The sequence below is a fragment of the Carlito syrichta genome, unplaced genomic scaffold, assembly GCF_000164805.1.
Source record: "Carlito syrichta isolate Samal-C Ts95f unplaced genomic scaffold, Tarsius_syrichta-2.0.1 Scaffold311804, whole genome shotgun sequence".
Taxonomy (NCBI): domain Eukaryota; kingdom Metazoa; phylum Chordata; class Mammalia; order Primates; family Tarsiidae; genus Carlito; species Carlito syrichta.
In genome coordinates, this window is record NW_007255900.1 from 149,998 (window position 1) to 164,624 (window position 14,627).

The following is a 14,627-nucleotide window of genomic DNA, read 5'->3' on the forward strand; positions in this document are numbered from 1 at the left end:
CTGTTCCCTTTTCCACACCATAGGTGTGTGCCAAGGATCCTGCCTCCCCTGGAAGCTGCACACACCAAACCAGGTTTTGGAGTCAGACATACCAGACTCAAGTTGCCTCTTCACTTGCTCAAGTTACTAGACCTTTCTGTGCTGTCATTTACTCATGCATAACATTGATTTAATAATGGCCCCTCACAGGATTGTTTTATGGTTTAAACAAGAAGTGACAATAGTGTCATGCACCTATAGTCCCAGCTAACCCAGAAGGCTGAGGCAAGAGGATCACTTGAGCCCGGGAGTTTGAGTCTGACCTGGGCAACACAGTAAGACCCTGTCTCTTAAAATTTTTTTTTTAAGTGGCAATGAGATATGCTCCTGGAACATTGCAGACTCTCAAATCTAGCAGCTCTTGTTCTTACATGTCTGTTTTCAGCAGCCCTGACCTCTGGCATGCAGACTCAGATCTGGGGGGGTGATGGAGCAGGGAGGACTGAGCAGGCAAGGGTCAGCTGGCCAGAGTCATTGTCCCTGTCTCCATTTTCCAGCTGCTTGAACATGCTCCCTCCACCTCATTGATCCTGCCAACCTGCCCACCCCTCTTCTTTCTCCCAGTGCATTAACCCAATCCTTTCGTCTCCCCCGTCAGTTTTCACTGTCTGTCATTTCCACAACAATCTCACTGATATCCCCCAAATCTCTCCTGGCTTCCTTTCCATTTAACCCTGGAAAAATCCCATCTCTGGATGAAGCTGCTGCCTGCCTGCCCCTGCCCCTGCCAAGTGCCATGGGAGGAAGACCCTCATGGAGACACCTCAGGAAGGCCGCCCTGTGGGATTCATGACTCAACCTTCCTCCTGAAAGCACTCAGCATGATAGATCAAACCTTTCTGTTCCTTCCCAATCTCCAGCTTCCTACCTCTGCCTACTCCTAACATGCAGCTTCACCTAACCTTCAGGGGAAACTGGGGCCATCATATGGTGGCTCCTTGTGGATTCTGAGTCAATCACAAACTGCTATCCCCAACACACACACCTCTTTTCTCCCTCCCCTTCCATCCAAGAGAGACAGTCTGTGGGACTCATCACCTCATCCCCTGTCCTCCCGAGGTACCAGGCCTGTAAAAGATGCTGGGCAAACATCATCTATTACAACTTCCCAACCAAGAAGATACCAACACTCTCCCCTTGTACATCTTAGCGGGCAGCCTGGTGGAGCTTATCTTCAGGTCACTATGTTAGCTCCTGTGGGATTCATTCATCCATCAGGGAGGGTTTCTGGAGGACCAGTTCACCGCTGGTGCTGTGCGCAGTGCTGAAAATATGGTGGCATAAGGATAGGCCCCATCCCTGCCCTTAGGGGAACTTCCACTGAAAGGCCAAACACAAATACTGCATGCCCATGTATCCTATGAGCCATCATCAGTTTCTGTTCCTTTATTGACCCTGTTGGAAGTTTCAAACCCTCAGGTCTGGCCTTCCTAACTCCTGAAAAACAAAATCTCAGGAAGCAAATGCCCCCACCCTCACACACCTGCTATAGAGGGCAGAGTCAGCTCTGGCCTGAACAACCCCTGCAACCAGCACTGTGTTCTTCGGTCCTGCATGAATACCCACATGAAAAGTCTGTTTTTATTTTCCTCTTCTTCATCTTATTATTAAACTGTCCCCAAAGTGAAGTCTGTTAAAAGGAGCCTTTTTTTTTTTTTTAAGACTCCTGGGTTTTGAGACTGCCATTATATCCTCCAAATTGTAGCCTATAACTTCCAAGAATCTACAATTCAATTAGTTGTTTCACTTAATGAGCCTTTTCCCTGATAATACTACTAAAATAAACATTTAGTGGTTTTTAGGTAAAAAAACAGTTGTGAGGTTTCCTTGTTAAGCCAAGAGTAAGCACAAAAATGACTGTTTTCTCATAGACACCAGTCCTATGGTTCTGTTGGGCTTTCTGTTTTGTGTAAATCAGCACAGGGCAGTGGATGCCCTGATCCTCAGGACACCCCACATTCCAGAACCCATGCCCTCGGTAGCCAGGCTCATGGCTGGGAACACCAGGTATGGGGTCAGCTCTCGGGAGCCCACCAGGGTCTGTTTCCTCCTCTGAAGTTTCCCCCTGAAGATCCTTCCCCCCATTCAGATACTCACATACCTATTATTCTAACATAGTGTCTATGAAATATTCTGCTATTCTGAAGGCCTTTAAAGCAACCTTTGCATCCACATCCCACTTTGATAGTTTGGGTCTACAATGATGGCTTGTCTTTGATTGCTTCTGTGTGAAAGGGCCACACTTTCAGGGGAAGGGGCACCTGGCACCTTCCCAAAGCCATGATTTTGGCAGAGGGAGATGTCATGGGAATGGCTCACCTCACCTCAACCACACCTGTCTCCAGCATCCATCCCCTTCCTCTGTGTGTCTGACCCATTTCCAGAACAGTGACCTTAATCTCCATTTCTCAGTTTCCTCATCTCTACAAATATCTGGGTAAAGTACCTGGCCCTGCCCACCACAAAGGTCCATATGAGATTATGGAGGGGGGCATGTCTGGAGCTAGTTGGCACATCTGACTGCTCCCCTTTCAGGAACCTGGGAGTCTGGACAAGCTGGGCAGCATTTGAACCAGGTCACAGGTTTGCCTGGAGGTGTTCCTGAGGGAAGAGTCATAGAGAGACAGAGCAGGCTGGGCCAAGAGTTCCTACTCCTGGGTCAGCCCTGGCACACTCATCTGGATCTTTCTTCTGTGATAGATTTCCATGTGAGATTTCACTAGGAGCGTGCTGATCTGGGCTCATTCTATAGCCCCACGAGCTACTGACAGATGCCCCCCTTGGCCCACAATGCCAATTTCTCCATGTCTTCTGGGTCCCAAAAGACTTAGAATTCACTATTTGAAAACAAACCAAACACCACATGCCCCCAGCTTCAGCTACAAGTCTCCGCCCCGTTGAAAACTAAACCTATCAAAGTTCTTTCAAGCAGCATCTCCACTCCCTGCCACTTGTTTTCTGTTCATCCCACCCAGGAAAGAACTCCCTGGCCTGGATCCTCCCTCGGCACAGCTACCCCACCCACCATCCACCCACTGACACTCTCCCTCTGGCTTTATCTCCTGGCACTCTTGTGGTACTGGCCACACCCACTGAGCCTCCCCACAGGACCTGCTTCCAGTACCTGGAGCTCCCCACAGGCTGCCACTGGATACAGGCCTGGATACTCCCCATCTAACCCTCTCACTGACTGATCCCATCTGGTCCTCTGGCCTCGGAATTCATTCTGTTTCTTTGTCAACTCCTGTCTGTTCCCCTGAGCTACAGACTCATATATTACTGGGCACGGCCACTGTAACATTCCCATCTGGAGGCCAAACATTCCCAAACCCAACCTCAGTCCCCAGGACCAGCCCTCCTCAGCCTTCCCCTCTCTCTCACTCATCTACCTGTTGACCCATCTTGCAAATGTTTCTGAACCACCACAGGATCCAGGCACTCTTCTAGAAGCTTGTGGACATGGCACTGACCCAGACAGACCACTAACTTCCTGGGCTCAGAACTCCATGACCCACCAGCAGTCCAGCCAGACTGGACATCTCACGTGGTCCCTCTCTTGTCCTGTCCAGCCTGTACCCTGCCTCTTATATCTAATTCACAGACATGTCCTGTGAGCGCTACTTTAAATATTTCCCAGAAACATCCACATGCCCCCAGGGCAAGCTGCCAGAACCTCCTCTTGGCCTCTGTACAGCCTGCTCACTAGCCTGTAGCTGCTTTGCCTCCCACCCTGACCCAAACCAAGGGTCATCAAACATTTTCTGCAGAGGCTAGATGGGAACTATTCCCAACTTGGGCCTTGTGGTCTTTGTTGCTGTTCCAGTCTGTGACATGAAAAATTCCAGAAGGGCTGACCAACCCAAGTAGCAACATCTGTCCTGGTTTCACACCAAAGTGGATGTGTGGCTGCCTCTGACCCTCAGTGCTGCCAGCAGAGTCTCCTGAGATGATGGCAGTGTTGCCTCCCTGTCCACAGAGTGGCCACTAGTCACTTCTGGCCACTAAGCACTAAACAAGTAAAAGGGGAGCTGGAAAGGTCACTTTGTCTTAATTTATTTAAACAGCCCTGTGGCTAGTGATGCCTGCACTGGACAGAAGAGTTCTGGACTTCCTGGAGCGAGCTGATGGTGATGGTGTCCTCAGCCAGAGAGACTATGGGGTGATGGGTGAGTTTCTGAGGACTGTACCCCACTCATCCAAGATGGGACTGGGAGTCCCCCATCCTCCACCCTGGCAGCTGTGGGACCCAACACACCAGCAATGCTGAAAATTCCTCCTCCAGAGTCTCTCCACCAAACTGACCTCACCCCCTTGGCCTGCGGATGCCTCTCTGGGCAGGACACCATGATTTCCACATCTCCTCTCTTGATGCTGCTCCACTGCCCTTCACATCTCCTGGGAGTACAGGGCCACCTCTGTATTCCAGAATTGTGTCAAAATCAAAATTTCAACCTTTGTTAAAGTCTCAGCTGCTGCATCAAATTTTTAGAAGTTGGAAGATGACATCAGCTCTGCATGCTCCCTATGGTTGGAGACCCACCCATAAAGCCATCCCTGTCCTGCCCCAACCAGCAGGGGCTGCCTCTCACCGACTGAAGGCTCTACCAGAGACCCCTATGTCATACAAACCCCAGGGTAGGGGTCTGAGCTGGAAGCAGAAGGCCCAGAGGTCAGCCAGCCACACACTCACAACTCAACACAACTCTTTGCTAAACATGCCACATACACACTTGTGTGCAATCACTCATCTTCCAGGGCAGGGGCTGGTAAGCCTTTTCTTTATAGATGCAGACAGTAAATAACTCAGGCTTTGTAGCCTAAGAGGCAAAACCAAGAATACCTTGTAGGTTCTTTCTTTTTTTTTTTTTTTTTTGAGTTGGAGTCTTAGTCGTCCAGGCTGGAGTGCAGTGACATGCTCATGGCCACCCCAGTGTCAACTGCTGGGTTCTGGCGATCCTTCCACCTCAGCCTTCCAAGTAGCCAGAACTACAGGTGCATGCTACCATGCCTGGCTAATTTTCTATTTATTGTAGAGACGAGGGCTTGCCAAGTTGCCTGGGCTGGTCTGAAACCCACGAGCTCAGGCAATCCACTCCCAAAGTTCTGGCCTCCCAAAGTTCTGGGATTACAGGCTGAGCCACTGAGTCCAGCACATGTAGCTTCTTCTATAACAAAGGAAAAACCCCACCCTAGCCATTTGCTTGGGGAGTTCTGCCACCTATGTACTTTATGGCCTCAGAAAAGTGACAAGCTCTCTGGGCCTGTTTTCTTGGCTAAAAAAAGAGAGGGGGATGTTCTAAGATAATACAGTATACATAGAACACATTCTCTGAACGCCACTCTTCTTTTGAATTAATGCACTCAGGGAATGTCCAAGCCCAGCCCTCGCCCAAGAACAGAAACAGAACAGGCTTCTGTCTCACTCATGTTAAAGTACTGGGTCCTTCTGGGCTTTGCAGGGAATGTCAAACTTACCCCAGACACAAAAACTCAAGGTCAACCCAAACCACCACACCAAAGGGTCAAGGAAAATGGTCCAAATCTATGGCAATTTCTCTTCCTGAAATATCTGTAATATTTGTATATATCCCCTGCCACCCTGGTTGGGGCCCACGGAAGCAGCAGCCCAGGCCAGAGCACGACTGCCTATATAGAAGAAGTGACCCACAACAGTCTCTGTGCTCTCTGATGACCCCTCCCCCACCTCCAGCAAAGTTCTCAGGAGGTTTGCTTTTTAAGAGAAAGCAGCTAACCTTTTAGGACAGCAGTGAGGACCACCATGGAAACCCCAGGGGCTCTCCCAGATGCGGGCCATCACCCACTCACAGGGTACTGCATTCTGGCCCCCTGCAGGGGTTCTGTGAACTTGCCCAAGGTCAAGGAGGGGAGCCCAGTCCAGGTTCCAGCACTCACATGACACAGTGGCCGCTTGAGAATTTGGCTGTATCTGCCGTTAGATGACATCTGTGTGTTACGAAATCATCTATGGCATAGAGGGACTGGGCCCAGATGGGGGCATCTCCCTTGGGTGCTAGGGTACAGAATGAGCAGAAGAGAACAAAGAACATCAGACAGCTGACCTCCCCCCTGCTCCGCACTGGAGATGGAGGACCTTCATCTGCGCAGCCTCAGCAAGGCCTCAGCATTTACTACTTGCCGTCTGTAACTATTCCACCTCATAAAAACCGCCCCAAGGTCAGAGATCAAAGGGCAGCAACACAGGAGCTGACTGCAAAGACCAGGCTCTCAACCTTCACAGAAGAGGTTGCAAACTTGAAGCCTCAAAGGGTCAGGTCTATCTACAGTGACAGTCCCGACTCAGCTCGGGTCACCCTGGCTGTGTGGGAACAGGGGTCTGGGGGATCTGACATTGATGTTTGAAAAGAACCTACACATCTGGATTTCTATAAATTTTTGTAAGTTTCTGATTTTCAAACATTGGCTTGCAGTGTTTTAAGCAGTGGGTTTAACGCCAAGGGTTGTTTTTGACAATGATAACTGATGAAGACGATGATGATGATAGCCATAACGATGATACAACCACAGCAAACACTTCTGAGTACTTAGTGTATGTTAGGACCAAGTTAAGTGTTTCCTGGGGATCATTCAACTTAATTTTAGCAATCCTAAGAGGCCAATGTGGCTATTATCCTCATTTTATAGTTGATTAAACAGGCTCAGAGAAGCAGTCACCTGTCCACAGTCACACATCTTAGTGAGAAATTCATCTATGTCTCAGATCCTGGTCAGCCTGACGTTGCCCTCAATTTCTGAACTCTGCATTTGGACAAGCGAGTCACTCTGTGCACTGCATTTCATTGTGGGGGCATGGACCTCCTGGGGCTACTTCTGGGGTCAAGAGAGCTGATGTTTGTGCAGCACTTAGAAGAGCATGCTACACTACCCTGTGCGCAAGCGGCTGCCTATGTCAGCTCGTGTTATTGCCAGCATTATGACAAATGTCACTAATTGCTAAGAAGCCAGTTGCAGCCCTGAGGGACGAAACACGCTTTCTCAAGCCAGACTTGTGGGTCCTGCCTTAGAGATGGATGATCCTCTGTGTTTTCTACACTTATGTTTGCTATATTTTACTTTAAGTGAGCTCATACATTGATTGATTGATTGGAGTCAGAGTCTCACTCTGTCACTCAGGCTGGAGTGCAGTGGCACAATCATAGCTCACTGCAGCCTCAACCTCCTGGGCTCAGGATCTCCTCCCACCTCAGCCTCCTGAGTAGTTGTGACTACAGGTGCACACCACCATGCTGGGCTAATTTTTTATTTTTTGTAGAGACAAGGTCTTACTCTATTTCCCAGGCCAAACTCATGCTTTTATTTTGATTTATTTATAAGAAAATCTCTGTCACAACCCTGAAGGAGAAGCCCATACCACTTGCCCCAATGAGTGAAAATAAACACATCACAGTTGAGCGGTTTTCCAATTGTCTGTCTGTGTGCCACTCACATCAAGTCACCTCACATATCCCAGGGACTGGGGAAGCTGGAGTGAATGGCTGGGTGAAGAATGACACAAATCCCCAGGGAGACAGACAGACAGACAGATAGACACATACACACACACACACACACACATGACGAGGTCTGCCTCCTCCCCTTAGATCCTGCCGAAAGCTCTTCCCACAAAGCAGATCCCCTTGACACTCCCTCCCAGGGCTCCCACTTCCCTCAGAGAAGGCCTGCCCAAGCCATGACCTGGTCCAGTCACCTCTCTCTGTTTTTATAAAGCTTCAGAGCACAAGCCAACCCTTTTACTTCCATGTCACCTACCACTGCTTTGGGTCTAGGAGAGCTGAGGTGAGCGGCTACACCTGACATGTTAGCAAAACTGACACCATTTACTCCCCAGTCCGCTGTGAAAAGTTGGGGGACCTCTGTTTCTGCACCTGCTGCTCCCCTTTCTGTGATGCTCTGTCAGTCAACTCCTATGCCTCCCCTAGGCCCCACAGCATGTCCTGCTCAGGAGAAGGTCCTTACACAAAGTAATGGCCTCCACAAACCAAGTGTGCTCTCGGGAACCCATCCCCAAACCAAGCATCTGGAGACAGCATGTGTTCATCAGAGGTAAGAAGCAGGTGCAGACAGGCAGGCACTTTTGCGGAGCTAAGTGAGCATAAAGAACCCACCAAGGAGCAGCCAGTGGGGGACTGGGAGCCACACCCCCACCAGGAAGGAGGCTCAGGGGCCATAGGGTAAGGCTAAGCTCTACTTAGCCATCAGAGACATGCCAGCCACCACCTCCAAAGGCACACACCGGGGAGACATGAGGACACAGGAATGCCAAAGGGGGTCCCTGTATGAGAGCCCCCTAGGACCACAGCTCTTCAGACTTCAGATTCCCACTACATTCTCAAGCCAAGTGCAACTGGAGAAACACAGCCAAACCCAAGGAGAGCAGATGCCACTGGGCAGGTGCTGGCTAGCACCACAGGGACACAGTACATAGGGCAGTCCAAGAGAGCATAGGTGTCCCCTTCGGTGGCAGAAGGCAGCCCCAAGCACAGGGACCACCTGCTATGAAGCAGAAGCCAGGAGGGCATATCTACAGCTGCACTTCTGATTCCCACACTCATAGAGAGATGGAGTTTGCCCCCAAACGGTGCGTGATATGCTCCAGCCCCCAAACTGTGCGTGACATGTTTACAGTCTGAAATCTTACAAGGGGACAAGATTCTGGTTCCAGAGTGTGGCTTTTCAGAAGGCTGCTGTGACATCGCTCTACTGGTGGGAGCTGGGAGGGAGAGGGTCTGCTTTAACTCATGGGTTTCTTCAGTGGGTTCCTGCATCTTCCTCTCTCTCTCTTCCACCCTTTCCCTGTCTGGCAAGTGCCCTGGTCTAATCAATGAAAATAAAAACAACCACACTGCAGCCCCCACTGCCTCCAATAATAATTACTCCATGCAGCCAATGTGCTAAGTTCTTACTGTGCTAAGTTCTTCCCACCCTCTAAACCCAGATGTGAGTGCTGTTCCTTTTCCCATTTAATAGAGGGATACTGAGGCTCAGAGCAAAGCCTAACACATTTGGTTGGAAGCAGCGGGAAGAGCCCGGCAGGGACCCAGCATGGGGAATCTCCAGTAGCTCCCACCAGCCCCAGACATGGAAACAGCTCTCAGGACCACAGGATTGTCCCTCAACCCTGCGCCCTACCCTATATTCTTGGGATCGGCTGAAATGCTCCCACTGCACATGTGCCCATCTGAGAGCACTGTCCTTCCCAGAAAGTCTCAGTGGAAGCACAAAGACAACCTCTGAGGAAGGAGCACCGCAGACAAACATGTTAAAGCATCTCCATTCATGGACTGTGCCAGCCTTGGAAGAGACAGTTGAGAAAAAAGACCCAACAAATGCTGTCACCCAAAAGGGCAGAGAACATGGCAGGGCCCGGGTGTCTTGAGAACAATGTCTCACCAGGGCTGCTGCCCAAGACACTTCAAGGACCCCAGTGGGGACAGATGGCCATTCTGGAAAGTTTGTCCCTCCAAATTTCATGTTGAAATGTGACCCTGAGTTTGGAGGGTTGCCTGGTGGGAGGTGTCTGGGTCACGGGGTGGATCCTACATGAATGGCTTGTGCCATCCTGGTGGTGATGCGTGTATTCTCACTCTGCTGGTCCATGCGAGAGCTGGTGGTTTAAAGAGCCTGGCACCCCCCTTCTCTCACTTTCTCTCTCGCCACATGGCACGCCTGCTCCCCTTCCCCTCCTCCATGAGTGGACACCTCCTGGGGCTCCACCAGATGTCAGCACCAGGCTTACTGTCCAGCCCACAGGACTGTGAGCCACATATCCTTCATTCTTTTATAAACCACCCAGTCTCGGGTCTTTCTTTACAGCCACACACACAACCTAAGACAAAAACCAACCCTGCATGTCTCCAGCCAGTACCTGTGTCATCTGGATGGGAGGCCGAAGTCAGTGGCTCCTCCAGGGAGGCCTGGTCCTTCCCGGCAGCCAGGGGGCTTCCTGGCTGGGCATCTTCTGAAGCCAGCGTATCCTGCTTGGGTATGGACGGCTCACTCTGCGCAGCATGAGGGCCTCCTTCAGGGTTGCTCGCTTTACTTTCAGCATCTGCAAGGATATCCAGTAGTCAGCAGGCCTGAATCTCCCTCCCTGCAAATGTCCATTCATACCAAGTGACCTTTAGGAAGTATGCCTTTGCAGTCCCGACGTGGCACCCGACACTCCTCCCTGCTGACACATCCCCAGATCCCCACTCTCCTTGGCCCTGGCTTCTGCTCATGCACCCCAATCCCTGCCACCTATGTGGTGCCCCCACCCTCACCCTGGCCTCTGTCTTGTGACCTGCTTCAGTCAAGGAGATCTCAGTGTGTTTGACACAGCCGTGGCATCAAAACTGCTTGTACATTCCTGCCACCAACCTCCTGTGCCCCTCGGCCCTTGCCCTGGGTACAGATCCAGGACACACAGCCCCAAAGGTCAGCAGCAGATGGAACAGAGCCAAGGCCAACCCAGACAAGGAACAACAGAGGGTGATGGCTGTATGCGCCTGAGGGGTCAGGGTTATTTCTTACCTGACAGTGTCATGGCTGCAGAGGACCATTGACCTCTGCACCCATAACCTGACCCTGAGTCACCCACTGGGCAAGTGTCGACACATCACCCACAAAGCATCTGGCAACATGACAGCCCCGGGCAGGGCAGATGTTCATGAGGCACAGTCCTTGCCCCATGTGGCTCACACTCTGAGGAGGCCATGCAGACAACCACTCATGGCACCACAGGTCCAGGAATGGGGGCACAGCCACAGATGGAGGGGGCAGAGCAGGGTGTCCCTAGGTCTAAACAGGCAGCCTCCCCAGGACAGGCAGCCTCCCCAGGACAGGCAGCCTCCCCAGGACAGGCAGCCTCCCCAGGACAGGCAGCCTCCCCAGGACAGGCAGCCTCCCCAGGACAGGCAGCCTGAGGGTTCCGTAGGGCTCAAGGAAGGACCTGGCACTTCCTCTTTTGGGATTCAACTGCTGTGGCCTCTGAGGGTCTGGCCCCAGGCTGGTCATGCCTCACCTGAGCCCCTGTTCAGCATTCAGGGAGCAAAATACTTGGTCCAGTCACCCAGCAGCAGGGCAGCAGCCCCCAACCAGTCACTGACACCCACATCACAGTTCCATGCATAGATCCCCACATGGCCCCTGCGGGACCCCATTCATCCCCACTGTCGTCCATAGAGGTAGACACCATGGCACAGAGGGCAGAGTGAGCTGCACACACACCCATGAGGCCACAGTGTGGGGACATGTGGGGACACTGGCCCACTCTGACTTCTTCTTGCACTGCCTCCCATCACAGCGGGGGGGGGGAGAAGGGAAGGTTTATTTCTGTTGGGGACACTGTTTAATCTGATGCCTACCTGCCATCCCTGCATCCTACAAGTCCCTTTCACTCCTACAAGTGTCCTGGTTGGACAAACAGCAGAAGGTCACTCCACCCATGCAAGCCAGTCCCTGAAAACAGAGCTTCTTGTGCCTACACAGCAAACTCCTCGAGTCCCTCATCTATAAAATGGGGATAATTGTACTACTTGCTTCATGGCACTATCACAAGTTAAATAAGTTGACAGATGGAATGTGTCTGGCACAAGGCAGGCACCCTACATGTGCTTGCTATCACCACTGATTTCTTAGTGATGGCTTCTGTCAAGAAGGAAGATGACAAGGGTGACTTCATATACTAACAACAGGTTCTCTCTTAAAAGGATCTGCTGGTCCCATGGCTTGGGAGGCTGAGGCAAGAGGATTGCTTGAGCCCAGGAGTCCGAGGTCAGTCTGGGAAATATAGCAAGATCTTGTCTCTACAAGAACATTTGAAAATTAGCCAGGTGTGCTGGTATGTGCTTGTAGTTCCAACTACTCAGGAGATTGAGGCAGGAGGATTGCCTGAGCCCAGGAGGTCGAGGCTGCAGTGAGCTGTGATCGTGACAGAGTGAAATCCTAACTCAAAAAATAAAACACAAAACAAACAGGATCCTCACTGCACCCAGAACTCATTCCAGGCCCTCCTTCCTAAGACCCACAATGGGACTTGAACTTGTCACCACTGCCAATCATGTTCCCTCAATTCATGTCTGTCTCCCTGGGGTAAGAGCAAAAGCTCTGTCACACAGAAGCCTGAGATCCAGGGCCAGCAAATCTCATTTACGCAGACATGTCACCTGCCCAGAGGTGTTGGCAAAGCCGGTGACGTTTTCCCAAAAGGAGCAGACAGTATCTTAGACTTTGTGGGCCACACACCAGACTTATAGTCCGTGCTGTGTATTCTTCCTTGACTTTTTATTTTTATAAATGTCCTTTATGTTTAAAAAGCATTCTTAGTTCAAAGTCTGCATAAAGACAGGTCCTGGGCCAAATTTAACTCTTGGTGACAACTGCCCACCAGTCGCCAACCTAGGCGAAGACTCAGACACAAGAGAATGCACTGAGTGGACAAAATGAGATGTCACAAAGCCCAGACTGCAGTCTCTTAGCCCCTCTCTCTGACTGGTGTTATTCATCCTTGACATACAATCGAAACAGTCTCTATGACCAGCTTACCAGCCCCTGGGGCCCAGAGGAAGCATCAGTCCCTAGGGACTGCCTGGCTTGAGCTCACACCCACCCTGCATGTCAGGTGAGGCTCTCACCTGCCACTTGCTGTGGATGCCAAACCTCAGGATGCCCAGGTTACTGGCTGCTGTGACCAGCACTGCTATTGATAAGATTGGCATCTCCACCACCATCATCATCATCAAAATGACAACATTCAAAATATGGTCAGAACACCAAACCCGGGAGGCCCAGAGGTCTCTAGCCTCTAACCAGACTCAGACAAAGTCCCACACACGCCTGCAGTCCTGGACTCCCCCACCTGCGTCTGCAGCCCAGAGGCCCTTGGGGGGCTTTTCTGGGCTGTGCTCAGAGCTCCGGCTCATAATCATGTTCAATGAAAAGTTGCAGTTCCCAAAATAGCCCTGGTGGCAAGGCCGTTGCTAAGAAACGCCGGTTTGGGGAGGGGAGGGCTCAGGCCCGCCCCTCTGGCTGTGTGTAGTCTCCCCTGCAGAAGGGAGCACAGGACAGCATGCCTGCTTGTCACACCAAGCAGCCACAGGGAGGGGGAGTGTGCCCCAACACACACACACCCGCACACATATGCACAGTGCAAGCACATATGTGTACACTTAATGCACACATGTGCATGAGCCAGCACACACACATCCCCAGGCAGGAGCTCCTACCACATGGAAACCAGACAGACCTGATTTGTCACCGTCCAACTCCCTGAGGAGAGACTGCCTGTCAGTCTCAGGTCACTGAGCACAGCACCAGGGTATTCACTCTTTTTTTAGATCCAATGATGGGGTATGAAATTCCTCAACTTAAGAAAACACCTAGTCAACATGTACAAGGAGATGGAGGAAAGTAATTCAGAAATGTCAATAGCATCTGGCACAGAGGCCAGAGGAAGGGGCCTGGAGAAGGGGCCTCTTTATGCCAGAGATGCTGGTCTGCCCTTGCTGGGTCATGGTGACTCAGAGGAGGGCAGGCAGGGCAGTGAAGACAGGCAGGAAGGATTCTCTTCTCCCCTCTCCACAGCCACCTGGCCCCATTTCGTGCATCTCATGATGCCACATACAGGGTCATCCCTAGATCCTGCAGAGGACAGAGTTACAGGAATGAGAGGACAAGAGGAGGGTCAAAGAGGTTCATAAAATGTACCTGTCAATCGTATCTATCCTCGAACAATACCCTCAGGGGAGATCAAACGTGTGCCCTGGACACAGCCTTCTCTCCCTGGGGACCCATGGACTCTCCCACAGGCCTATCTGGAGGCCAGCTCACTCTGGAGGCCAGCACACAGCATCAAGCTGCCTGATTGCTCCATGGGCAACCTCCTGGGTGACTGACATGTGCATGTGTGTGCATGTATGTGGGGCAGAGGGCACTCCTGGGACTGTCCTGGCCAAGAAAACTCAAATGCAAGCTCCTGGGGCTGCCCATCTATTCTGGAAGGTGGCTGGCCGGGGCCCATCTCTGAAGTCTGGGCCACAGCACGGCAGGCTTGGTGAGGGCAGCTGGCCACAGGAGGGCGCCCCTGGCTGCAGATTTGTCCTTACCTCGCTGGAAGCAGGAGGCGGCTGAGGCCAGATTCCTGAACCAACCCAAGAAAACCCTGCTGCCCCCACCCCCCACCCCCAGAGGGAGTCATCACACCCACAGAGAAGGCTGCACTGGGCTCCCACCCTCTGGTGGGGGCTCTGAACCAGCTGGCTCCAACACTCCCGGCCCACAATCCCAATCAGCCCACAAGAGGACCCAGGTGATCCCAGCACCAGTTCCCATTTAGACAGACAGACAGCCTGACCTGAAGGGGACGTTGCCCCAGTGAGAAACAGCATTTTCTAAGCAAGTACAGGATGGGAACCCGAGTGCACAGGAAATGTCCAGCCGGGAGCCTGTGCCGCACACTTATATGTATCCTCTTATTACAGGACGTTTATTTCAGGTAACACACAGGGAAGGATGTAAGAAGCACAAAAAGGTCCACAGTGAAAAGCACCTCCCACCCCTCCCCTTCCCCC

The 14,627-nt window shown here is 51.6% G+C and overlaps 1 protein-coding gene across 2 annotated transcripts in view; it reads right to left on the reverse strand.

Moving 5' to 3' along the window:
- PHACTR3 (phosphatase and actin regulator 3) overlaps positions 1 to 14,627 on the reverse strand; it is a 231,090-nt gene that overhangs the window by 94,205 nt on the left and 122,258 nt on the right. For both annotated transcript variants that reach the window (XM_008069079.1, XM_008069078.2), the window contains one exon: positions 9,944 to 10,126. In XM_008069079.1, the coding sequence (XP_008067270.1) occupies positions 9,944 to 10,126 (183 nt within the window). The remainder of the gene's footprint in view (positions 1 to 9,943; positions 10,127 to 14,627) is intronic.